The following is a 27,107-nucleotide window of genomic DNA, read 5'->3' as shown; positions in this document are numbered from 1 at the left end:
ACTCCTGCCACAAGTACTAGGTTGAGGTAGCCAGTTTTCCTTTTGACAATTATCAGCTTTTGTAAATATGCATTGAAGAAAGAAAAAAAAATCTGTGCCAGAGTCATGCAGTAAATGTCCATCCCTGTCATGAAAACAAGGATGCAGAATGGGAATGTGTCAAATTTCTAGGTGTGCCTGCAGATGAGGAAACGTGCCACACCTTTCTGTTGAAAAGTGGAATGCAGATTTTAAGCTTCTTTGGAAAGGTGCTGCAAGCGATGAGCAAAGGTGTGTCACTGCACATCCAAGGAACCTGTGAGCTGCTTTGTATGACCTGCCTCAGGAGTTTGTCTGTAGATGTGAAATGGAACAATATGGAATTACAGGGTTCAGTCCAGCATATGGTGTGCAAATCTATGGCAGGAGGAGAGAGGGTTTGCTGATATGAAATATGTGCTTTGTTTCTGAGTTTCCTGCTAAAAGTGTTTACTCCTGACAGTTTAGTGGTGAATGAACTTCAAAGTAAATTTTTTATATGTCATATATAGGAAAAATGCCAATAAAGGAAATAATGACTTGCTATAATGACTTGGATGACTTGCCCTATAGATGCTTCATTTTATAGATTCTCAAGTGCAGAAAAATCAAAACAGATATGCTTATAAGAGTAGCGTTACTGGAAGGAAATGTATCTGGTCAGGGAGAAGTGGAGTAAGCAAAAAAGCAGGAGATTGCTTTTCAGAGGGTTGTGACCTTGAGTGGCTGAGTATAATGAATTCAGTGTTTCAGGCTGCCTTTTTACCTTGCAACTGCTGCATACCATTGGTATTCATGAGCAGTGACAAGGCTCTTTAGTGGGAAGCCTTGCAAAGCATCACCCTGAATCTGAGAAAAGTTTAAAGTTGATAAAATGCAAAAGATTCAAAGTACTTGCTGGAAACACTGCCTTTTATCTGAACTTCATGGATTTCTAATTTTACCCAATATATAAACTTTATTGCCAAATTTTCCTTTGACACAGATCCTAAACTGTCTTTTCTATGAAATCGCACCTTCTGTCTGTATTACAGTGGTGTAAAATGGCACCTGTGCAGCTGACTTTGGTATCACATTGCCCCTGGGAAAGCGGAGATTAGCCCTGATTGACAATCTTCTGCTCACACCATGCAACAGCTGAGAAAGAGACTAGGCTGGGATTAAATTTCTCTTCTACTACTGCCACCCAATCTTCTCTGTCCTGTGTGTTGATGAAGTGAATTAGGTGTTTTCAACTGCCTGTTGCAATTTATTTTTGTTTAAAAATATTTGATCACAAGTTTGAGAAGTAACTCATGAGCAGCTATTTCATATTTACTGACACCTTGGTGTTTGTTTCATTGCTGGTAGATTAGATCCTATTCATGAGCCATTTACAAACAATGAATTTTGAATTAATAATAAATAATTTAAGGTTATAGGGTTTTATCCCTTGCAGTTTGACACATTCTGTTCATATTTCAAGAGAAAACTGAAATACATTAAAAGACAACAGTGATCAAATCTTCTGTGTTTTGCATCTCTGTTCATGGCGGAGTGCTAAAATTTGTTGGGAGTCTTTTTTGAGTTTCTGACCTGGGAAGAATAAGGTGGTAGTTGCTGGAGATGGAGGAGATGAGAAGAGCTAACAGCCAGTCCTCCTGCCTGCTCCAGACCCAAGAGAAGTGTCTGCCAAAATCTCAGGGTGTGTTTCCTCCTGGCATCCCAAAATATTGGTCTGGGTACGCAGGACAAACAAAAAGAGGATTTAGGAAAGTGGAAGAATGTGGAGGTCAATAAACAAAGTGATCCCAGTGGAGAGGAGAAACTGGAATGGTTTATTCGTGCAAAAATTGGTATTTTATGGGTCTGGGGTATTACATATTCATGGTGGGGTTTACATATTCATCGGGGGGTGGGCCTATCACAATTGGGGTTTTACAGAGATGACATAAAGGGGAAAACCCAGGTTTACAAATTTTGGGGTCTTAACACACACCATAGGGGAAAACCTGCTTTATCTTAGGGGAATTACATGGGGGGAACAGGTAACACAAAAGAAGAAATAAAACTCAATAGGTCTTCTGCAGATGCTTGATAACATGGTCCCTCTGGCTTGGGCAGGGCACTCCACACCTGTGATGTCCCATTTGCTTCTTAAACTGAGGTTTTTTCCCCAGCTCTCATAGCCCATGGCCTTTTGCTGAGACCACTAAAATTCCTTTCTGCAGATATATGAATTTGGGATCCAACAGAAGAAAGGACACTCTTCAGGACTGTAGAGAGGTGCAATAATTTCACAGAGTCCTGTTAGTATCCTTTTTTCAACTACTGTGAATGCAAATTAATTCTAAAATAAATGGAAAGTGGAATAAACTTATTTTTTCCTATTGTGTAGACTTGTGTGTCTCTTTACAGGTCTGCTGGGAAATCTGAGAGTCACCCTTTAGCTCTTTCCCGTCACTCCCTTCCTTCTGAAAATTGAGAATATCTATTTAAACAGTGTATACCCAGATTATTCTTAGGTGCTTACTTCTGTCACGTTGGTTGAAGCTCCCATAACTCTCCAGGAAATGTTTGCGCTTTTCTGTGTAGAACTACAATACCTGTTACTCAGTGGGTTGTGAATGCTGTTCATATATACTGTTGGGATTTAACTAAAACACTGTTGCCTGCTCGCTTTTGTTTGTTAAGATGGGCATTTCATTGCTGTGTGCAAGGCAGTGAGCTGCAGAGGGGCAGAGGGCAAAAGGCATCAGATATTACGCACCGTAAAAAGCACAAAATCTTTCCTGTGGGGAGGCTGGTCACGCATGTGCTGTATGAGGAGCTAAGACTGAGCTCGGGCAATGCTTACCAGGCACAGCAGTGTACCTCTGCATCCCCCATGCTCCCTGTATGTGTGAGCTGTGCTTGACAGCCTTTCTGCCTCAGGTGCATGGGAATAAGCCAGTGCTCTGCCCTGTAATGATAAAGTGTGCCATTAGGTTTTCCTTAACTGGTTATGTTTTCATCAGGTGATCTCCAGACAGGCAGTTTGGAGTTGCTCAGTGATTATTGTGGTTTGCAGTGTACAAATTAGTGTGGGAAGTTGCTAACATTAGCCTTCCAGCTTAGGACTTCAGTGGCAGCATCGGCTTTTTCTATGTTCACCCAAAGCACAAAAGGTAAGGAGGGAGAGCACAGAAGGGTACTGTGTTGCTGGCCACTCATTGGGGCATCTTTGCTCTGGCAAAGGATCATCCCATCATCCCATTTTTCTAGAAACCAGGATGCATAGGTGGGCTTCAGACAAAGAGGGGTGTGATTCCCCAAAGCAATTTGCTTACCTCCTGGATTTTTAGTATTAATTTTTATTTATTTAATTTTTAAGGATGTTTGTGTCCTGGGAATGTAGTACTGGTTCCCCACCACCTCGAATTGTTTCATAACCTATGTTGGACTTTTCTGTATGATGCTGCAAGAGTGATAATGTCTGCCCAACCTTCCCAAATGAGCCTCAGTGGTGCTGCTACCCAGTTGCTGCAGTCACTTTTTCAGGCCAGAAAACCACATTTTCTTGGCTGGGTGTAGACATGACACGTTTTATTCTTCAACCAGCTTCTCTAGGCTCCTCTTTCTGCCTTTGAGCTGTGTTGTGCTGCCTTGTGCCCGCCCTGAGGGACCTACACATGCATGGGACAGGCTGCTGGGCTGCGGAGTTGTCTTAGCTGTTGGAGCCAGTGTTGCGAAGAGGTGCTTGTCCTGAATCTGGTGCAGCCCAAACCCCTCAACTCCTTGTGGTCAAAGTGTAACTGGGATTTGTTCCTCAGCATGGGGTCAGACCAGCCAGATGGGCCTTTAGAAAGGCAAGGCTGAAACAGATGTTGAAAATGCTACTGAACAGGTCCAACAGCACATCCTAATTTACCAGCTATCCAGTGTTTGTCATCTGTTCCTCCTGGTTTCTTTATTCCATTAGGTATTAAACATAGTAAGTCCTTACTCTACAGATGTTTACCCATATGGAGGGTCCTATTGACATCTGTAGGACATGGTAATTTTGCAAAACTTAGCAAAGAGTTCTGGTGTTTGTAGGGTAAAACCAATATAGCTTGCCAAAATTATATTGATTAAAAAAACCAACAAAGAACGAACAAACAAACAAAAAAACCCCCAAAAAGCCAAACTGAAGCATGAACTAGTAATGAAAAAAAATAATTCAGTGCAATTACATACTTTTAATACTTGTGTCCCTGTGACGAGAGTTATAATGCTCATATTGTGAAAGCAAAGCTGCAAAATGAAATGAAGCCTACTGAATCATCTATTGTAAATTCAATGTGAGGGGATCAATGCAACTTAGGGAAAGAAGTTATGACCTAGCATATAAAATTCTCCTATTTTCAGTGATCATTATTAATAAAATAAATGAATGAAAGACCTGTGGGTGACTGGTCCATTATTCTCTTTACTCACTCCTTTTCACACTTAGCCTTGAAATAAAGTCATGCTAAGTCTCACTGAACCAAAGTATGAACTGCGTCTCTCCAAAATCCTGAGTTTTAATTTCAAGCAAATACGGAGCTTGGAAGAAGAGACGGGGGGAAAAGCAGGAAAAAGAAAATTCTTGGGTGTTTTACAAAACTTGTGAAAAGTTGTTTTGAGACCATTAGCAAACCTGTGGCAGATGATTTAATTTGGTACCTGGGAGTTTTTAAGGGCAAAGCTTCTGAAGAAGAGTGAAGTTGTGTGGCTGAGCCCCAATAAAGAGAGTAGTGAAGAAGATATTTCTACCATCACTGCACCTCATCGGTTTTTGAGACCCCAGTCCCAAAAGGGTAGTTTCAGGAGGGGATGAGAAGAGAGTGCTAGCAGGACTTCACATATGTGGATTTAGAAATCCTTCGTCCCCTTGATGTGAGTTTATAAGCATGTCATGTAGCATAAGCAAAACATTGCCAAGCTACCAGGCATAACCAAGCATGGTGGATGAGCTACAGGCACTTTGGCAGGATGTCCTCTTTTTCCCTGCATCAGTGATAGAGATGCACAGCAGTGTAATAGCTGACTAGACAATATGGAAAAGAGCATGTTAGCAGAAGCTAGCAGTGATTTAAATTGGCTTGTTTGGGCAGTCGTGCTGGGATAACTGCTCTTGCTGTGTTGCTGTAGGCTTCAGTGAACGGTTTTTAGTGGAGAATTTCTTTTCCTCTGCTGTTTTGTTGCACACTGTCCTTCCTCGGTTCTGTCTTCCTTAAAATACCTGTTGACAGGTACATTAAAACGTATCAATACAGATTGGTGGTAAAGTTCACTTGATTTTAAGGAAATTAAGTTTTGTAGGTTTTTCTGGTTTTGTGTTTGGTTTTATTGAGTTTTTTGTTTGGTTTGTTTGTGTTTTTTCACATTTGTAGTCATGACTGCAACTCATTAAAAAGTGTGTTTTTGAAAAAAAATATGAGTGCTTGGCAAAACTGTGCTGTCATCAAAGACAGAACTGCTATTCCTGTTGAAACCTTTGGAGGCATAGTTAGGGCTTGTTTGGTTCTCAGGATAAATTTTAAGGTTTTTTTCAGAATATTGTATATTCCTCTTTAGGAACTCAAATAAGGGGAGAGAATTGCATGCTACTTTTAAGATGACCATGAATATACCAGGAAGTCTGTCATTTGACTGGCCACTGCTACCCACCGCTCCAATACAGATGCTGAGGGAAAGATGTACAGTGTCCTTGAGCTCTTTTCCCAAACGTTCCCTACATCTCATTGCTATCATCAGTACCTGTCTCATCTTCCTTCTCCTCACCCTCATGTTGTCTTTTTGAATTACTTATCTTCCTTACTGAGTTTTAGCAGATTAAAATCCTGCCTACTCTTTCCAAGCTAAGGTGGAGGGGAGAGAGTGGTGGAGGCAGTGCCATATGCCAGGCAAGTCTGTGATACCTGCTGATGATCATGATGATAATGTAGAGTGGGACTTGAAACTGTGGATCCAGTAGATAGAGAAAAGTTGCTGAATGTGTTCCTGCTTCACTGATTTCTCATTTTTGCAGTTTTATTCATGGTTGGTTGCCAAGTAGTACTTGGAGCAATGATTTTTAATGTTGTAATTAATCAGAAATGTCATTATCTTGACTGCACAGAAACCGGTATTTATTTACCTAAATTTGCTAGCATGAAAAACCTGTTGTCTTCTAGCAGCCTATCTAACTTGACCACAACTGATAATGACAATAGGCTTTCCAAACTCCTGCATTGTCATGTTTCTGCAGCCGTGATGCCACGGTATAGGTTAGGCAGTCTTGAAAGTGAAAAAAAGTGTTTTGCAAAACTTGTCAAAACAAGTGAATCTCTTACGAAAGCCATAACTCAGGTTGTAGCAATACCAGTAACTCTCTTCCTCTACCCAAAATTGATGGTATCTTCTTGCCGGATTTGCTTCTGAGTGCATGATAAGCTGCTGTTTCATATCTATGTGGCAATCTGTTGTCCTCAGGAGCTGTCAATCACATCTTCAGAGCTCTAGCAGAGAAGCGCGGTTGCTTTTTGATGGAATTGCTTTTTGGCTTTTGAGTGGGGTCTGTTAGTGATGGGCACCTTCACATTCAACAGCAGATGAGGAGGAGCATGCTCTTCCACCTGCGTTTGTTCAGGGTAATGTCTGTGTGCTGTTTGTGTTGGGCATAATTGGAAGACAATATTTTTTTGTGTTGTTGTTTGAGGTTTTTTTAAATTTATATCAAAAATACTATCTTATATGAAGTGGTGGTCTTCTAAGAGCTGCTGATGCCTTCAAAGGGCTGAGGAAGGTACAAATTTATTCTGGTTCCCTTTCAAGTCAGTAATAATATACGTTTTAATCCAGTTTCTTGTTTTTAGAGTCATATACCATCACTGGTGCTACGCTGTCTCCAGTTACTGAAACAGAAGGAGATGGAGCCTGTTCAAGGTTAATCGGCAGCTGTTGCACAGACCTCAGGAGCGGCAGAGCTGGTGCTTTGATCTGATATTGGGGTTTGACAGACAACAGAAACATCTAATTTTCAAGGAGATTTTGTTCTGCAGGAAACCAGTCTCCCCCTAAACTGACCTTATATCCCCTAGAAACATCTTCATGGCTTTGTTGTGCTTTAAAACAGGAAAGCAAAGTAGTGCTGTTCAAGAGGCAGAACTAAATTTGTTGAGAGAAAGGTGTTAGTATTTTACCCCTGTGTTTTCTGAGGAAATTGTGAATAGTGCTGTAAGGGTTTAAAAATTAATTTTACCCCATTCAGCTGGATTAAGTATATGCCTAGATTTATGTAGGTAATCAGTTTAAAGTATTGAAACTTAGATTGCATTCTGAAATATCTTCCAAAGTTGTGCTTTCTCTCACTATCTACAGGGTTCGACTAGTCCTTCTCTGTAACTCTATCCATCCCTTCCCACCCCATCCTGAATAAAACCTGCCAATTCCTGACTGTTGGCGGAGGGCAGGTAGCCTGGCTGGTGAGAAACGGAGCCAATTGGTGTCACTGTCTTGAAGCAATTTCTGGAGTATTTGTTTATATTCCCTTTTGTGTGTTGTGTGGCAGTAGTAAGCACAGGCTTTTATGGTAGTTTCCGTATTCAGCTACTGCTGACGTCCAGCTGTTGTGAAAGCCTTTCGTCATGGAGCACAGGAAAGCTGCACCAGGAAAGCCACACCAGGAAAGCCGGGCAGTGCAAAGGAGGGCATCTACACCAATGCTCTGAATTAATGAGCAGTGCATCATACAAATGGCCATTACTGCTTGTTTCCCTGGATTTATATATGGAAGAATAGGTCTGGTCTTCTGCTCAAGAGGATGAATGCCTGGTTGACTTGAGTTGAAGTCACTGGGGGATATCCAGCTTCCAGTGAATTTTCCACTGAGTTTCCACTGAGTAGTCTGGCCAGGCACTTCGCATGTTAAGGTTTTTGGGTACCTAAACTTAAGTGTTTTCAGTAGTTCTAAGGCAAAAATGAAGGATGAGTTTTCAGAACAAAAACTGTTTATTGATATAAAATTAGCAAAGTTATGTTTTTGTTTCTGGATGACTTCTTTCTTTCTGTGACCCCTCCTTGATCGTCATCTGTCTGTGAATTAGGAAAGAGAAAGAGCGAAAATAAATGTGGTTTTGGTTACCTTTTGCATTAAAAAGCTATCTCCAGCTTGACCTAGTTAATAACATCTCTTCCTGTCTCTCAAACTTTGTATTCAGAGCCAAGCTACTGAGATGCATAAACAAATCATATTGACTATTGTTCCTTTTACTTTGCCAAGCCCTAATAGTGACATGCTTTTTGATGCAGATGCAGCATAACCTACGTTTATTGCTCTTAATTTAAAGCAGTTTTAACTGTTTTGAATCAACTGCATTGAGGATCTCACATTATAAGGTATGATATGTGATTTTCAGTGTATCTATGTCCAATAGAAAGTAAAAAAGGAAAGGATTTTTGTTATCTCCAAGAACAGATAGACAAGGAAGGTAGGAAGTAGTGTTTGCACATTCACCAGCAAAATCTGCGAGGTAGAGGGACTCAGAAGTTCTCCAGGTGGTCTTACAGCTGTGAGATTTGCAAAGCTATTTCCTTTCCCTTTTGCAGTCAGGAGAAATGTATTTGCTGCGGAAATGATGGCATACAGCCCTTCTTCTCCAAACACTGTTTCAAGTATTTTTACAACCTCGCTTCATGGAAATAAAAAACATTGGGCTGTAGTTAGTGCTTCATGGCTTTCTCTGCCCACTTGCCACAGAAGGATGGCTTGTCGGGGAGCTCTGGAGTAACCCAAGTCACCAGGCTTCTCCCTGTGAAAGAGGTTGAGATCAATGTAATGTGCTGCCATGTGTGTTGAGGAGAGTCCTTCCTTAGATGGTCCTGTATGCTGAGTCCTGTCCATAAATTAACTACTGGTGAAGATTTTCTTACTGGTGCATGCACCACAGAGGGATGGCTGCTGGATCAGTGGCTGTAACTTGTGTAGCTGGTGAGGTATCTCCTGCCAATATCTTTTTGTTTTGCCACCCCCCCCAGAGGGAAAGGCCCAGGGACAGACACCACACTGTAGAGCTACCTTGCCAGGGAACATGTTGTATTTGCATTCCAGAGGCCTCTGGCTTTGTGAACTCCATTGTTCCAGCTTCCTCTGAATAGCAGCTATTGACCCCTAACAATGTACATTTGTTTAAATCAACCCCTTTCCCTGCTTTAAAAACTTATTATACGACTAACCCAACCAAGTGAAGGCTTCTGTGCGGGCGGGCCCCTTCTTTTCCCCTTCATAGGCAGAAAAAAAATTTGCAGCATTAATTATTCAATTTCAAGATGGAAAACATTCTCCTCCTTGTGAAAGACTATTTTGAATGCTGAGGTTTTGGCAAATTTTGTTGCGGCTTAATATTTACAAGCTTTTCATTACGCTTGAAAGCATAAACTTCATGTTACTTGAGCTCTGAGATGCTGGCAAATAATAAACCAGCGGAATAATGGGTTTTGTTGTCCTGAAGCACTTGAAGAACTTGACTGCCTTGTGATAAATAGGCTTTTTTGCTGTTTATCCATTTAGATGGATTGAGCTCACCTAGGATGAGAAGGTGGAGACTGCCTGATAAAGACATTTAGCGCCCAGCAGCAGGCTGGCAAAAGCATTTCTCTGTGTGGTGGGAAGACTGGGACTGAATTCTCTTCGCTGCTTGGGGTGACAGTAATACGTGCATCCCCCCCTCAAGCCATCATGTCTCCAGAGCTTAATGGTGATAGTAGCCACCATCATTAAACCCATTACAATTTGTGAACAAAACTGGCTATTTACTGTGGGGGAGAAGCTTTGCCGTGCCTTGCTTCTGTGGGGTTATTAGGTTGAGGCAAAAAAGACGAGTGAAGTAAAAATTTTCTGTGATTTGAACAACCTTGTAGTCCTTCCATTTCGTGCCAGAATAATCCCATTAATAACAGCAAAATATTCAAACATGAAACAGAGGTTGTCAGATAGAATGAGATTGTTTGATGGGCTGAAGATTCTTTCTTCTGGTGTCCTATGTTAACTCAAGAGTATTGCATCTCATGAAGTTTCTATAGGCATCACTGTTGGACATGTTAGTAAAGTGTTGCCTGCAGGTTGAAGGAGGTGATCGTATTCCTCTGCTCAGCTCTGGTGAGGTCACACCTGGAGTGCTGTGTCCAGTTGTGGGCTCTCCAGTGTAGGAGAGATATGGACATACTGAATAGGGTCCAACAAAGGACCAGAAAGATGATGAAGGGACATGAACATTATTGTGTGTCTCAGTGCTGTTGTTGTCCCATCATAGAAAGAAGAGTAATGTTTATTCAACGTTATCTAAAGCATATGTAACTTGTAATGTGGCTGAAGTCCATGGTAGATTCACAGGCCACTTGCCTTAAATATGCAATAAAAATAAAAAGCTGCATTTGTCTTGATTGTTAATCAGGACTCTCCCCCTTCCCCCCCTCTCCAGCCTTAACAAGGCTGTAGGTCTAGTTTCTGTGTTTAGAAATTCAGGCAAGGACAGCCTTTGGATGGTTTTGGATAATTTTGGATAATTTTGCTAGCATGCAAAATTATTTTACTTGGTTCTTTTCAGTGATTGTACACCCAAAGTCACAACTTTATGATTATCAGGCTATATCCCAGGACTTTTCCACCACCCATTTACTTTTTCTTTAGGAGATAATTTGACTGCTCTGGTGAAAAAAATCTCTATTCTCCGAATGCCACAAAAATATTGTCGTTCTGATATGGAGCCAGCTGTTCGTAGAGAATGGGAGTATATTTTGGGTTGGAGATCAGACCATGGGTTGCTGCTGCTCAGTGTTTTCATGCCAGTTAAGAACTTCTCCTACACAGGAGCAACTTGAGTGGCTGTTGTTTATGGGATGGCTTTTGCTGCAGCTGCAGCATGAGCTGTGGTCCTCCTCCCTTGTTCTCAGTGCTGGATATTTCTGTTTTCTTAATGCTTAATCTACCATCTGGCTGGTAGATGCAACATTAAGCTCTGCCTGCTGTACTATACTGACTTGGGTGTCTCACTGGTCACTGTCTCACTGGTCACTGCCTCCTCACCTCCAAAAAGCAAATATCAGTTCTTTTGTAATCCTGCTTGCTACTAGTTGGGTTTTTTTAATCCTCTGCATTGTAGTGCAGGCAAGAGAGGAGAACCCTGTAAAGGGCAAAGTAGTTTAGAAAAGAGGTGAAAGATGGCAGTGCTGTGAGTGCCTGACAGAGGCTGAAAATAAACAGGTAGGGAGCCAGCTGGCTTTGGGGAAGATCTTTTAAGCTGTGTGTAAATTCAACACTGCTCTGTAATTTTACATGTGCTAACATGAGGCACATGACTCAGAGAATCAGAGAATTGGCTCCAGCTGCTCTTGCTGGCATTGAGGAACTTGTGCACAAAAAAAAAAAAAGACACTTCAGTGTAGTTCTTCTGTATTTACTAATCGAGCAGAAACCAACTTCCTAACAGATTATTTTATTTTATTTCTTTCCCTTGCTTATTTGGATTTTGCTCTCACTTTCTCTCCTATTATTTGATAAGTATTTCCAGAGGAAAATATTGAGTGAAATTATTTTTCCAGTTTTCTGTTATGTCATCTATAATTGTCTTTTGTTTATTGCAGGGGTCTCGGGTCTGGCTGCGAGAAAATAATCAGCATTATCCCAGTACTGTTCATTCGTGTGCAGAAGGAGTTGTCGTATTCAGGACAGATTATGGTCAGGTATGAGCATTGCTCCTCTATGTTTTGTCCTTTTTGCGTTTCCTGTAACAAGCTTTTCACAGAATCACAGAATTGGTCAGGTTGGCAGGGGCACTGTGGGTCATCCGGTCCAAACTCCCTGCTCAAGCAGAGTCTTCCTAGAGCACATGGCACAGGATTGCATCCAGATGGTTCTTGAATATCTCCAGTGAGGGAAACTCCACAACCTCTCTGGGCAACCTATTCCAGTGCACAGTCACCTGTGCTGTAAAATTTTTCCTTATGTTTAGGTGGAACTTCCTGTGCACCTGCCCACTTTCTCTTGTTCTATTGTTTGGCACCACTGAGAAGAGCCTGGCTCCATCCTCTTGACATCCACCCTTTAGATATTTATAGACATTAATGAGGTCCCCTCTCAGTTGCCTCCTTGAGGCTGAACAGGCCCAGCTCCCTCAACCTTTCATCATTAGAGGGATTCTCCAGACCCTTTACCAACTTAGTAGCTCTCTGCTGGACCTGCTCCAAGAGCTCCATGTCTCTCTTGTACTGGGGAGCCCAGAACTGGACACAGTACTCCAAATGTGGCCTCACCAAGGCTGAGTAGAGGGGCAGGATCACCTCCCTTAACCTGCTGGCAGTGCTCTTTCTAATGCATCCCAGGATTCTGTTGACCTTCTTGGCCATAGGGACACATTGCTGGTTCATGAACAGCTTGTTGTCCACCAGGGCACCCAGGTCCTTCTCCACAGCACAACTTTCCAGCAGGTCAGCCCACAGCCTGTACTGGTGTATGGGGTTATTCCTCCCCAGGTGCAAGACCCTGCATTTGCCCTTGTTGAAATTCAGAATATTCTCTGTCCATGTCTCCCACCTATCAAGGTCCCTCTGAAGGGCCACACAGCCCTCAGGTGTCAGCCAGTCCTTCCAGTTTTGTATCATCAGCAAACTTGCTGAGGAGGCCCTTTACTCCCTCATCCAAGTAATTGAGGAACAAGTTAAACAACACTGGGCCCAATATAGAACCCTGGGGGACACCACAAGTGACAGACCTCCAACTAGACTCTATACCACTTATGACGACCCTCAGGGATCTACCACTCAACCGGTTCTCAATCCATCCCACTGTTCACTCATCCAACCCACAGTTCTTGAGTTTACCTATGAGGATTTCACGGGAGAGAGTATTGAAAGCCTTGCTGAAGTAGAGATAGGCAATATCCACTATTCTTCCCTTATCCATCCAGGTAGTTGTATCCTCATAGAAGGCAATCAGGTTGGTAAAAAATGATTTAACTTGAAGGCATGCTGACTACTCCTGATCACCTTCTTATCCTCCATGTGGGTAGAGATGGCCTCCAGAATAATGCGCTTCCTCACCTTTCCAGGGATTAAGGTGAGGCTGACTGGCTGGTAGTTCCCCAGTTCCTTCTTCTTACCCTTTTTGAAGACTGGAGTGACATTTGCTTTCTTCCAGTCCTCAGACACCTTCCCGGATCCCCATGACCTCTCAAAGATGATCGTGATACTGTCCCCCTCCCCCGTCATATCTAGGTTAAAGCCCTGCCAATGAGTCTCCCTAGTTCCTGGGAAAAGACTCTCCTCCCTCACTGAGAAGGGTGAGTCCCATCTGATGCCAGCATGCCTGGAGCTGCGCAGGTCATACCGTTGTCAAAAAACCCAAAGTTATGGTGGTGACACTGGCTATGGAGCCCTGTATTTTCTCCTTGTGGGGAGGTATAGGCGAAACTAAAAGGTTTGTGAATAAAATATTCATTTTGTATGACCTGAATGTGCAACTTGGTTTTGATTGTTTTGTTGCCTGTCAGTTGCTATGATTGTGTCTGACAAAGCTGAAGCAATGCTGCCAGGTGTGAGAGCCTTGTTCCACATAGGTCAGTGATTATGTAGTTTACTGGAGAGAGGTGGCCTCTCCATGGTTGTATTCCCTTACAGTAACAGAAAGTGGGGGTTGGCACATGGCCAAAAAAATTAATGTATGTCTTTCAGAGCCAGAGAACCCTTATTTTCTTTACATGCCTTTCTGCAGGCAGGAAAGGAACCAGACAGAGTTGCAGAGGGGCTTTTGATGAGCAAGATATAATGTACTCACGGTTAAATTGCTGCTCTCCTAGCAGTGAGGGAGGAAAACAATGAAGTGAGTCAGTGAACAAAGGAAGGGCTGTGGATGTTATGATGTCATCTATCTGGACTTGTTAAAGCATTTGACACGGTCCCCCACAACATCCTTCTCTCTAAATTGGAGAGGTATAGATTTGATGGAGGAACTGTTTGGCAGTTGAGGAATTGGTCAGATGGCTGCATCCAGGTGGTAGTATTCAACAGCTCAATATCTAGATGGAGATCGGTGACAAGTGATATCTGTCAGGGGTCTGTACTGGGACCAGGACTGTTTATAATCTTCATCAATGAGATAGGCAGTGGGATCAAGTGCAGCCTCAGTAGGTTTGCAGATGACACCAAGATGAGTAGTGCAGTTGCTAAGCCTGAGGGACAGGATGCCATCCAGAGAGACCTGGACAAGCTCAAGAAGTGGGCATGTGTGTACTTCATGAGGTTTAACAAGGTCAAATACAAGGTTCTGTGTTTGGATTGGAGCATTGCCTGGTTGTCAGTACAGGCTGGGGGATGAACAGATTAGAGCAGCCCCGCTGAGAAGGACTTCAAAATGCTGGTGGATTAAAAGCTCGATGTGAGCTGGCAATATGTGGACATGAGTTGGCAGCCCAGGGCTGGGCATTCTGGGCTGCATCAAAAGTAGTGCAGCAGCAGGTTGAGGGAGGTGATTCTGACCCTCTAGTCCACTTTTGTAAGACCTCCTCTATAGTACTGCATCCAGCTCTGGGGTCCTCAGCACAGGAAGGATGTGGACCTGATGGAGCCATGAAAATGATGGGATGGACCACCTCTAAGGTGGTAAGGACAGGCTGAGCATTGAGGTTGTTCAGTCTGGAGAAGGGAAGGCTCCAGGGAGACTTTATAGCATCTTCCATTACCAAAAGGGGCCTATAAGAAAGCTAGGGACAAACTTTTTAGCATGGACTGTTGCAATAGGACAAGGAGTAATGTCTTTACGCTGAAAGAGGGTAGATTTAAATGAAATTAAGGAAGAAATTTTTTACTGTGAGGGTGATGAGATACTGGAAGAGGTTGCCCAGACAGTGTGGATGCCCCATCCCTGGAGGTCTTCAAGGTCAGGTTGAATGGGGTTTTGAGCAACCTGGTTTAGTGGAAAGTACCTCCCCTCACTGCGGGGGAGTTGGACTGGATGACTTTTACAGGTCTCTTCCAATCCAAGGCATGCTATGATTCCATCATCCTTTTAAAGGTAACCTGCACCAAGTTACCAGCTATATTGGATTGGTGATCCAGATGCACATGGTACGGGGAAAGACATACACAAAACTAGACTAAGAACAACTACCACTGGGTGCAAAGCCTCGTCTCAGAGAAACGAGACCACCTATGTGCCGGTTTGTTTACTGTGGGTTGCATTTTAAATTGTGCCTTTGGAGTTCTCAGATTTTGGAGGTTGCATATTTTGACTCGTCTTACTGAATTTTGAAGTTCAATGAAGAGGAGAGTCTGACACTGTTGGCTTTTTCAAGCAGAAAAAAGAAGGATCCATAACAGCACCATTACATTTGGGCTGCAGAGTAGAAAGGCTGCTGTGTGTGTTGTTACCCTAACATGTCCTCCAAGAAATGTCCTGTGTTGGGCCTTTCATTTTAAACTTAAGCCCTCTTCAGCTCCTAGTAGGAGTCATCCACATGCTTGTAGGAGAGGCAACTTGTAATTTGCATGGGATTTTCTAATTGAATGTGTAGCCATAAAGAACCTGACTTTTAGTAATGTTTTGAGCTGCAAAATCCTTATACTTAAGGGAACCACAGATGCTGCTGTAAAACAGCTTGCTTTGGTGCCCTAGAAAAGAATGGCAAAACTAGTATTGGCATCTGCCATCAGAAAAGTTACTTGTTAATGGTCTTCTATGTGTGTGTTACATGTGATTTTACTGCCTTTTCATGGTGCACATAATGCAAGCTGAAACTTCGGGTAATATGGAAAAGGCTTTAAGTATTTACCGTGATGTCATCTGACTGACCACATTTACTTAACAAACCTTGGTGCTATAAACATCACTGGGAAAAAATTACCTCCTTCGGTTTGGCCTGCATGTGTTAAAAGCGGGTGGTGCGAAATGGGAAGAACGTAGGGATCAACCTTCAGACCTGTGATGTGGCATTCCATCTCCTCAGCAGGTTTGAGCTGGCAGCTGCCAAGCTGCCAAAGGCACAGTAGCAATTCACTGCAGTTGATAACATGAATTATTTTCAACGCTTGTGGTTTCTGGAGCACACTTTGTGTGTAAAAGGACTGTGCAAGCTGACATGGGTCAGTTAATAACTTTTCTCTCATGCCTTTTCTTGATGTGCTTTTAGACCATCCTGCCCTTGCTGTTCTGCAGCCTACAAGCTGCAGAAGGTTGCAAGCAGGTCAAAGGAAACTGAGATAATGCCTGACTATTATCTCTGACTGCTTGGCAGTCCCTGGAATGCTGGATTATCACTCCGAAGAACAAGGCAGGGGAAGCAAGGGGTGAGGTTGCAGAAATATGGGGTGATGATGATTTTTTGAAGTGGTTGGGGTATCGGTTCCCAGATCATTTTGACAGCTGGAGCTCATGTTCAAGACTAATGGCAAACTGATGAAAGCATTGGGACCTTATCAAAGCACAGCTTTGTTATCCATCTTCTCTGATTCAGTAGCTTCTACTAGACTTTGCACTTCTCACCTTTTCACTGAGCGTTTTCCTTGACTTCTGAAGATGTGATTGACAGGACAGTGGGTCTAGGAAGGTGTATTGCCAGAGCTGGGCTCAGGTTTTACTTTTATGAGTTTGGCCTTCAAGTCTTTGCCAACATCAGTTTGCAGAATAATGGAAATTTCATAACACAGTACATTACTTCTTCATTTTTTCTTTGTGTTCTGTTGCGAGTGGAGGAAATAAATTTGCCACAAAACCCTTTAGCAGCATACAGTTGTATGCTGCAGGAGTGGTTGTAGGGAATCCTACCCAATGTGAGGTTATAATTATATAACAATATTTTAGCATGTTGCATAGCAATTTCTGGTTAGTCACATGGTTATATAATTCCTCCTTGAGTGTTCTTGTGTTGCCTGAATGCTTCGATTAACAATCGATTTGCTAATTATTGTTAAAGGCAGCTGTGATACTGTCTTCTGCTCTTGTCACCCTCTGTATGAGAACTAGCTGATTTGATAGGCTGCGTGGAATATCTGATACATAGGATATAGTTTACTAAAATGGAGAATTTCAGGTTGTAAGTTTGGATTTCCCTGAGCAAATAGCTATGAAAAAGTCTTAGCTCTTTATGAAAATAAGAAAAACGTGGCACTGTATGGAGGTAGATGAAAGCCTCATTAAATGCAGGGAGGAGAATAGTACATCAGGTGTGTGTTTCAGCACCCTGGCCCATGATAAAGGAGTGGGAGATGAAAGATGTAACCTCTCAGCACACGGTAACAACCTTAGCTGCAGCTGACTCTGGAGTACCTCTTAAGAGCTTTCTGCAGGCTAGCCTTCAAAACAAAGAGTCTGCAATGACTTGAAAAGTTACGATGCTGACAATTCACATTGTAAATGTTTTTCTCTTTGTAAGCACAAGCCACATGCTTTCCAGAAGAGAAGATGCTGAACTCATTTGCTTGTTGATGGCTGGGTGGGTTGTGTTGTTTGTTTTCTGTTCTATTAGTGTGCAGAGAACTCTTGTCGCTGATATTTTGGAAACACCGTGTCTATGAATATGCATAAAAAGTATGTCAGTGAAGTCTATGAACACTTAGACTTGAAAAAGTAAGTCCTCATCTTTCCTTGTGTGTACAGACATATATGTTAGTATATAAGATGACATTACAGTTATTGTATTTTCACTACATCTGATTTTAGAGTTAAAATCTTTCTTAAGGGTTTTATTGACAGTAAAGCAGATGTTTCCTCATTGTCTTATTGTATTTTTAATGAAGTTGTGTGAGCTTATAAAGTACTCGAGTGAATGTTTAAATAAAACCCTAAAAGCCCTGCTGTCACTATGTGCTTTGTTTGAAATGCCTTACTTGTGTACGTTCAGTAATCAGTGGTTCCATTGAGAAAAAACCTCTTTCCAGTTTCTCTCTTTTTTTTTCCTGAATAATGTGAACTTTATTTCAGATAGAAAGAGGACTGTATTGTGCTCTTGACTTGTACAGACACATGTGAAACTGTCTGCAGTGAAAGTACAGATAGCAAATACAAAAAGCTTGAGGGAATGAAATCTCTCAGAAGACCTGTGCTGAGTTGCATGGCATTGATTTAAGAACATTTTTCTTCCCTCCTAATTAGGACTCTCTACTTTTTCTTCTATTTGTACATCCAAATATATGTAAAAATAATGGCAATAAATATAGTCAGTGTGTCAGGCTTTGTTGTTTTTTTTTTAATTAATGTAATCATAGTGATTGGTGTTTAAGCCTTTGAGAATTGGGGACTTTCAAAAAAGCACCTGAGAGCACACATTTTTAATAATGTCCCTTCCCTTGCAAAGAAAAACATATATATGTAAGACATAACATGTATGTATGTGTAGGGGAAATCTGCTCTGAAGAAACTCATCCAGGGAGAAGTAAAAATTGAATCAATTGCTCCAAACTGTCCTCAGTCTGACATTGAAATTGCATACTGGCTTAGCTGACTGAGAGGAACTTTTACATCAAATGTTATAAGAAAAAGCTGAGCAATAATATCCAAAAAATGTAGGCTTTTTTAAAACAGATGTCATATTTCAGCAGTAAAGACTGTGTCAGTTAAACCAGCTTTCTGTGAACTTTCTTTACAAAGAAGTCCTTCACGGCATGGTGTTATGTCAGCAAACAGAGTGGAGCTCCGTATCCTTAGCTTCAAATCAGAGGCACCTGTAAATGGTTTGGTCAGCAACAAAAGTATTTTTTCCTGTGTGTTTAATTTATTGTGGCTCTTCTGCGGAATTTCTGCATCTCAGGAACTGGAAGACTACAGATGTTCCTTGTTAAACACAGCTCAAGTATGTTTCTCATGGAGGCTTTCACTTTTTTTAATTTCTGGTTTGAAAGCTGGGAGAGTTTCTCATCGTGACCTCATTCAGAAAAGTTAGACCTGAGCTTGTTTGAGGTTTGGGGTTTGTTTTTTCTGTTTTGCTTAGTTTGGGAGGTTTCCTTTTGTTTGATTTTAAAGTTAACAATAGGATTATGTTGGAAGTTACCATGTGGTTATACCAGGAGAGTTCATGTTTTCCTCATTTTTGGTTTAAAATTTAAAAAAAAAAATCTCAAACCTGTAGGTAATGGCTAAGCACTTCTCATAAGGACTCTTTTCTTTGCCTTATGTCCTTTCTCACCCTTGCTTGGGACTCTCTTGTGCTAGCCTTTGCTGCTGTGAGGAGCCCTTTTAAACAAGAGTCTTCCGTTCATATTCACAGGGCATGAATAACACCACTGAAGTTACTTGGCTTAAGTTACTGAAGTCAGTAGGACTGTTTATCAGTAAATGCTGTGTTTGGCTGCATCCATAGTTCATAGGATCAGGCACTGGAGAAGTAAATCCTTCTGGACAAGGATTTTCTTAGTTAACATTGAAAAGCGTCATGCTTGCTTCTAGCTCTTCCACGTGAAGACCCGAAAATATTTCCAAGCAGTGTTTTTTTGGACATTTTCCTGAATTCAATGTCTATTACCCTTGAAATACACCCTGACAAGGGAGCATTTTAAAGAAGACCTTTGTATGCTCCCTTGTATATACAGCCTCTTAAGAAAATATACAGATATATGCAGTGGGCTTTGGTCTTGGCTGCTCTTAGCATTAAATGAATCCATCTCTTTCTGCAAACTTTATTTATGAAGACTTCCATGCTTTTTAATTTAATGGTGCTTATGAAGAGTAGTGACTACCGACTCCAGACACTGGGTAGCTCGTGTATTTTTCGGGCAGCAGAGCCTTTGTGGCTCAGGGTCAAATTCAGCAGCTTTACAGCAGGAAATCAGATTCCATCTGTCTAAACACTGTAAAGTTAATTTTATTCTGCAGTTAGTTATATTTGGCTTAGTTGTAATAATTCTACTGATTATTTCTAGCATACCTAAAGAAGCTTGGTGCTGTGGCTATTAGTATGTTGGTTTCTTGGGGAGTTCTTTTGTGCTTTGCGTCTTTTCATTGCTGTTGTTTTTAAGGGATGTGTATGGGAGTTTTGGATTTGGGGGATGGCGTGGAGTTGGAGAGGGCCAGAAGTCAGCCAAGAGCGCCTTTTAATACTCAGGATTTATCTTCTGTGGAGAAGTGTTTACATCTTTATTTGGGATGTCAGAGTTCAGTGACTCTCACTGCAAGCATCTGTTGACGCGCCTGTAAACAGAGCTCGTGACAGATGTGAGCTGGGCTCCGGCAGCTTCCACTGGGAGCATCCTAAGGGAGGCTGGCCTCCCCCCCTTGCACAGCCTGCACTTGCATTGTCCCAGGTGGTCTCTGGTACCCCAGCCTGGGGGGCATCACCTGGAAAGAACTGCAAGGAGGGGTGGCTGTGCCCTGCTTGCACATGCTGGCTCCTTCCCGTGCACTTTGAAGAAAGACGCCGGTGAAGCAAGCGTGGCTTGAGAGGCCACACATGTCCTGCAAGCCCACGTGTCCTACAGGCCCACTGAGCTGTGTCACCCTGTCCCTCCTGTGAAGCATTTAATGGAGCGTAACTGCACTGCACAAAAGCCTCCCCGTGCCTCGTAAGGATTTAATGCAACTGTAGGGCCTTGCAGAAAACATTTTTCTTAATGGAAATGCTGCTTCAAAACCGCAAATGTTACTTGTCAGTACGGTGTTGGAGCACTGGTTCAAGTGGAAGCACTCATTTGAACAAGTGTTTTGGGTTTTTTCCATGTGTGCCATCTTCTTTTACTTCTTAAGTACTTGCTAATTGAAAAAATCATTAGTTTGGGTCTCTTAAATTTACCAACACTTTGTTATAGCATCAAAATATTAAAAAGGCATTTCATTATGCTAAAGGAAACAATATCTGTAGCAGAGAACTTTCTTCCCCCCTAATTCAGGAGCTAATTCAGCTTATTTTTTTATCTGCTATATATCAGGAAGGATATTTTTACATGACTGCCATTCTCTGAATGTTTGTTAAAAGAGAAAAGCCTCCTTTTGTATATGCTTTTCCTTTAACTATGTATTTATTACATAAAAAATACAGAGCAAGTTATGAAGTACTTCTCAGATATGTTGGACATGTGCTGTGCTTACTTTTTTCCTGTTACTTGCCTTTCTGCCAAAACCACTATCAGTTTGATTGATTTCAGGAAGGGGAAAGTTTTGATCCTGAAGTGAGATATTTTAAAAGAAAGGTTGAATTGTAAAAAAATCACCAAAGCAAAACAAAACTCTAAAAAACTACCTTGACTGCCAGACTGAGGTGACTCTACTACTCCTGCAAAATGAACTTTCTGTCTATGAGTGTCAGAAGTTGGGGAGTTTGCAAGTGAGCAGCCTGGAGATTTCTAATGCACAAATGATGGGGGCAGGAGGGCTGAGCAATGACCATAAATAACTCCTTTAATGTTGGGTTTTCAAGGGTTTTGTTCTGTGCTGCCTAAACATACTAGTAGTGTTTGCTTTAGCTTTACTGAAATTAATTTGTTTGGCATTAGTGTGGCCGTTGTTAAGTGTTTTCCTAACAATATAAATTAAATCTCTATAAACAAAAGCATTTATCTGTGAGCAGTTGTTTTGTGCTTTTTATAAGACCCGACTGAAAGCAGTCCGCATCTGAGATGCTGACAAAGAGGTACTTTCTGTGTCCCCACTTGGTTTGCTGTGGCCACATGGGTTGTGGCTACGTAAATAGTTGAGATGTCAGTCTTCTTTCTTGCTTTCTGCAGAGAAAATCCAAACCATCTGTCTTTTTCGGTGCCTTTATTATGCTTGTACTAAAGATAGCAAAACTGCTTTTGTTTTAAGATTAAAGCAGATGTACACAGGCTGCCATATTAATTTCCTTTGTAAGGGAACACAGTTCAGCTGTTCACAAAACATGGGAAGGAATTCAAGCTACACCGTGCCAAAAAATGATGACAACAATGAATCTGTAGCTTCATGGTGAACAAGCTTGTCACTTCAGTTGTTCCCTTGTTCCTAAATTCCCTTGGATGTGAGGCTGGTCTCATTGTTCAGCATTGTTGGTGTTTTTAGGAACATATGGTTTAGGTTAAGCACGATTACGTGGTGGGATACTTTGCTCTGCAGCAAGGCACTGCTCAGTTTTACTCTGGTGAGCTTTTGTACCTTACGGGACATATAAATGGTGGATTGGCACGGAGATTTTTAATTGGGAAAGACAAGAGTCGAACAAAACCCAAGTGGTATACAATGTCCTATTATTTTTTTTAATTAGATTTTTTTTAATATTCATTATTATTTATTTTTTAAATTAAAAAGTCAAATGACCAGGTAATTCTGGACAGGATTTTACACAATGAGGGCTTCTGAGAAAATGCTAGTGCATGTGCCAGCACCATTTTAAAAAGTATTGATAATGGTGAGCAGAGGCCACCCTCTCTTTCCTGGTTACAGTTAGCCACCTGGGAGCCACTGTTCAGCAGAGTCATGTCCCAGTCCCACCCTACTTCTCCATCAGAGACTGAGGATTGCACCTGGGGACATGAGCTGTAAAAAATCCCTTTTGTCGTTACTGTTTGAAGTAATCTGAATAGTTTAAAAAGTGTAGCCGTTGGACAGGTGTGTAGGGTACTGCGTTAGGTGTGCTGGTGGTCCCAGCCTACATGCTGCTTAGCAGTTATGGTGAGGTGTGGTGGTGAATATGTAGGGAAGGAGACTGTGTCCACTAGCAGGTCTTCTGGGGAAGGCTGCAGTGCCTCTGGCTGCACGGTGCTGGTTCTGTCTTTCCCCTGTCCTGTGGTCACTCAAGTAGTTCCTGAAGTCTGTGTTATCTCTTTGTACACAAGAAACACAGAAACAAAGAGGAATCTTCTGCAGCTCCAGGTACCCTTCACTGCACAAGTCAACTTTAAACAAACTAAATCTGAGCAATCAGACTGGCATTTTGATGCCAGATCATTTTCAAGGCTTGATGTCTGAAATCTTCTCTGTTTGAAAGATGCAGTACTTCTTGCAGAGCTTCAGGTTCTTTTAGTAGGCAACACAGGAGCTTCCAAGCGGGATAAGATGCATCATTGTACTTTTGGGAGCCTCATGATTTTTGTATTCTTGAACATTTCAAAGTGACTTGTTTGAAAGCATCAAGTTTTCTCATGAGAACACTATCAGAGCAAGATTTCCCCTAAAGCATTTCTGCAGTGTGATAATAAAGTCTTTCAATGTTAGCTGCAAAAAGAACTTTAAGTGCTCTTTCATAGTGGTGCTTTTATTTATGCTAAACCAGGGGAAGAAAATGTTAGTGTAGGTCATGTGCCTTCTCCTCATCCAGTGCTCTTTATTTTGTAAAACAAGTCAGGTCCTGTTTAGCATACACATGATGGAGCTGAGAGACGATTTAAGGAGATTTTTCTACCCAAGCTGACTTAACCAAGGACAATCATAAAATGTACATGGAGAAAACCCCTTTGGTGTTGCAAAGTAAAACCATGTAGAGTTCAGAAATGCTGCAGGACCTCTTTTTGCGCTGTAGAAAAAGCAGCATGCTACCCCTCTGCAGTTGGGTGGTTGTGGCGCACACGGGAGAGGAGAGGGCCTGTACCAGGGGAAGCAGCATCAATCAGCTTTGAGCAGCTTCTGGATGTTGTAGGGTTACAGGGATGTGTATATACGAGGGTGGAAGAAGAGGGTGCTGCTTCAAAGCAACCTAATAGTCTTCCTTTTCTGGTTGTTTTTTCTGTTTTGTTGTTGTTGTTGTTGTTGTTGTTGTTTTAATGCCTCCTACCTGCCCTTTGTCCTGTCTCCCATGCATAGGCTCCTGTGCTTTTACTTTTTTGGTCTCTCTAAGCTTCTGCTTCAGCTTTGCTTCCTTTCATTCAGCTTTGCTTCCTTACATTCATCCTTGCAGCCTAGCCTGGCTCTCATTTGCATCTGCTTTTCTCTCCAACAGACGAGTACCTGTGCACATGCACCGGCATGTCAGGGCACAAGGAGGGCTTGTAGCTCTTGGGGGCTGGGACTACAGGGGGCCTCTGGGTGGGTTGATGACAGCACCTGGCAGCCAGGGCCCATTGCACCGCCCAGCCAGGAGCAGGGTGGCCAGGGGACACAGGGCACTGCCAGCCCTGGCATCAAGGACCTCACTGCAAACCCAGCAAACCTCAGCAGAGCACAAAACCTCATCAAGCCTTTTTCAGGTCACAAGGAGCACAGAAGTCAGATGTTCCTCCTGTCCTCCTTTTGCGCACTGTGGTCAGGGTTAGCATAAATAGCGGCGTGTCGGAGCTGCCAAGGGAAGCTCCAGGAGGTCTTGCTCAGCAGCAGCTAAAGCACGCCAAGAGTAGGGCGGGCTTTCCCAAGGTGTTTGGCTGCTAAATGTCTGAGGCTCTACTGAACACTCACTGTGGGATTTTTCTCCAGTGATTTGTAACTTTGTACAGATGGTGACTTTTACAGGAAAGATAAAATCTTGCCTCTTGGAAACGATTCTTCCCTTTTTAAATTAAACTTGCCTTCTCCAATAAATGGTCTCACAGAGTGTTCACATATCAGCAGTTATTGTTAGCCTGAATGAGACGAATAATGTTTTGTCTATGGTGATAAAATAAGCTCCTTTGAAAATATATGCATTACTAGCAAGATCTGTACCTGCCACTGAATGCTTCATCTGAAGCTTTCTATGTGTAGCAGAATTGTTAGCTATTGGGAAACAGATTTGGGAAGGGAGCATTTAATAGCTGGAAGTGACACAAGCCTATAATGAAAATAATTATATGTGTTTTACTGGTGATTATTTCTCTTTTGAATGTGCATTTTTTTCACTTGCATCAGCAAGGAGTTCTAATTAGAAGTAAATAATGAAATCCATTCTATTATTAATGCTGCTTTCAGGCAGGCATTTAATATACATTGAAATCTGATGGCTAGAACTCATTGGCATTATCTGTGTATCATTATTTGCTTAAATGCAATTACACAGGATTTCTGTCACCACAAGATTTGACCAGGAAATGTAAAATTCTGACAAGGATACTTCAAGGTCTGGTAGGCATTTGAAATATGTTAATGTTTTTCACATGTCCTTAGCGGGGCAGAAAAGAGAGCAGTATGATCAGGAAAGCAACAGAAGCGTGACAAAGGCTTGGTTAGTACAGCACATGAGCATGTACTTCTAAGGAGAATGTGACCGCTGCACTGAGTTTGTAAGTGAACAAAACCCTTGATGAGGCAGAGGATGCTTCTAGCAAAGCCTGTGCAGGTGAAAGGGAGGCCAAGAAGCAGAAGGCTGCTAGGGGGTCCATATTTTCTTAAGCAGCACCCTTGGTTTTCTTCTGAGTTGTTTCCCTGAGCATTTTTAAAAATGCTTGCCCTATATTGATAGTTAATGATTGTGTTAACAGATCGGACCAGGGACTGCTATGCATTTTCAGTTACTCCAAATTAGTTGCTGATCTCTGTTAATCCCAAGCATGCCCACAGTGTATGTATCAAATGCATTTATTCAAATGCTTTCAGAAATGAGCAGAGCTATTGCAATGCAATGCAGAATCTTAATGCCTCTAAGTAGGTTAATACAACTCTTCTGGAAAATATTGTAATGTGTACATATGTTGTGTATATGATGAGGTGGGGAGATGGGCGTGTTGGTGCTCACACAGATGTATATGTGTACTGTTTCCTAAAAACACTGGATGTAAAATGTGTTTACTCAGCATCACATGCAAGTCCATTTCTGTAGAAGAAATGGTGGACAACAGGAGCCTACAGAATTTTTCTGAGTGAAGGCTTGATTTTTCAGTTATAGTGTCACGCTGGTGCTATATTAAAGCAAAGTCCAAGGCCTTGTTTAAAGAAAACACCATCAAGTAGAGTAGTATTCACTTTGTGGTATTGATAAGCTCTGCAATTGCACTTTGAAAAGTCCTTGAACCAATATCACTACTTGAGTCAGTGCTGTTTGAATATGAAATCCTTAAATCTGACTCTCCACAAGCTGAACAAACAGTTTACTGTACCTGATGTCCTTAAAGCAGATTAGGCAGCTTGAAGTAGACGAAGATCCAGACACCACAGAGATTCAGAGTTGCTGAGGCTGCTCTCGAGTCATGCATTTTTTGCATAACTTTTAACCTGTGCACAACGTGATGTACTTATCAGTTTTAGTGTGGACATTATGTAAATACTAAGCACCTTATCAGATGTGGTTCAAGGTTGCAGTTACAAGCAATGTTTCCTCTATTTATGTATGAAAATGGAAGGAAATGTCTTTTTATATGGCAATTGATTAGAAAACCTAGTTTTCTAATTTGTAGGGGACAAGCATTACAACACTGGTGTTTGTAAAGCAAACTCATCTTTGAAGTGATAACCATGGGAAACAGTAGCCCATTCTCTTTTCTCTAGAAATTTCTGAATGGACAGATTAATTTTTATAATGGAAGATGAAAGTAACTTATAAGGAAGCTTTTGGAACCTGGGTCCAGATTTTTTCAACACTATCAAATGGTATTTGAGTTTTTAGGACCCATGAGTTCATGGAGCTAGACTTCACCATGTGAAAGGGAATCCAGTCAGCCTCATTCTCTTATATAGCACGTATTTTAAATCTGTTTTTAATTTGCATTTGGGATTATGTGTCACTGATCTAAATACTGTAGTAGAAGTGTCAACTCTGAACCGACTATGGAGGTATGTAAAGTAGCAGAGCCTGTATTTGCACCAGGACACAACAGAAGCAGCTGAATTACTGACTGAGGCGAGCCTTCTCCTCCCCATCTTAGCACAAACTTTTCTTCTTGGCAGGCGTAAGGGGCAATAGAGCATAAGGAGAAATAGCTACCCTCTGTGCTTCCAGGCTTACTTACCAGTCCAAAATACACTTGCCTTTTGGAAGAGTTTGTGAGATGATGGAAAAATGGAACAAAAATCTGGATGCTAAGCTAGTAGTTTCATCTACTCCTGTAATTAAGCTCTGAGCACTTGTAGCTTTGTTGAATCTCTGTTTTGTTTGAAGCTAATTTAGTTTCCAGTCTGGCAGGAGCTGTCCCCTTTATGTCAGTTTTTTTCTTTGCCCTTCTTAGCATAATGCATGCTTTCCGGAGACCAGCATGTTATTTCTATCTACTGAAGCACCCCCACTGTGCTGATGTAGTTCTTGAATTATACAGCTACCAAAATACACATCCCTAGAGTG

The 27,107-nt window shown here is 41.8% G+C and overlaps 1 protein-coding gene across 1 annotated transcript in view; it reads left to right on the top strand.

The window, feature by feature from the left end:
- Window positions 1–27,107, top strand: part of MYO10 (myosin X) — a 161,385-nt gene that overhangs the window by 21,400 nt on the left and 112,878 nt on the right. Inside the window, exon 2 of the mRNA XM_027663778.1 lies at window positions 11,623–11,721. Coding sequence (XP_027519579.1) covers window positions 11,623–11,721 — 99 coding nt within the window. The remainder of the gene's footprint in view (window positions 1–11,622; window positions 11,722–27,107) is intronic.

Source organism: Corapipo altera, unplaced genomic scaffold (genome assembly GCF_003945725.1).
Source record: "Corapipo altera isolate COAL_440 unplaced genomic scaffold, ASM394572v1 73, whole genome shotgun sequence".
Taxonomy (NCBI): Eukaryota; Metazoa; Chordata; class Aves; order Passeriformes; family Pipridae; genus Corapipo; species Corapipo altera.
The sequence above is the reverse complement of the archived record's forward strand: the minus strand, read 5'-3'. Positions and strand labels throughout refer to the sequence as shown.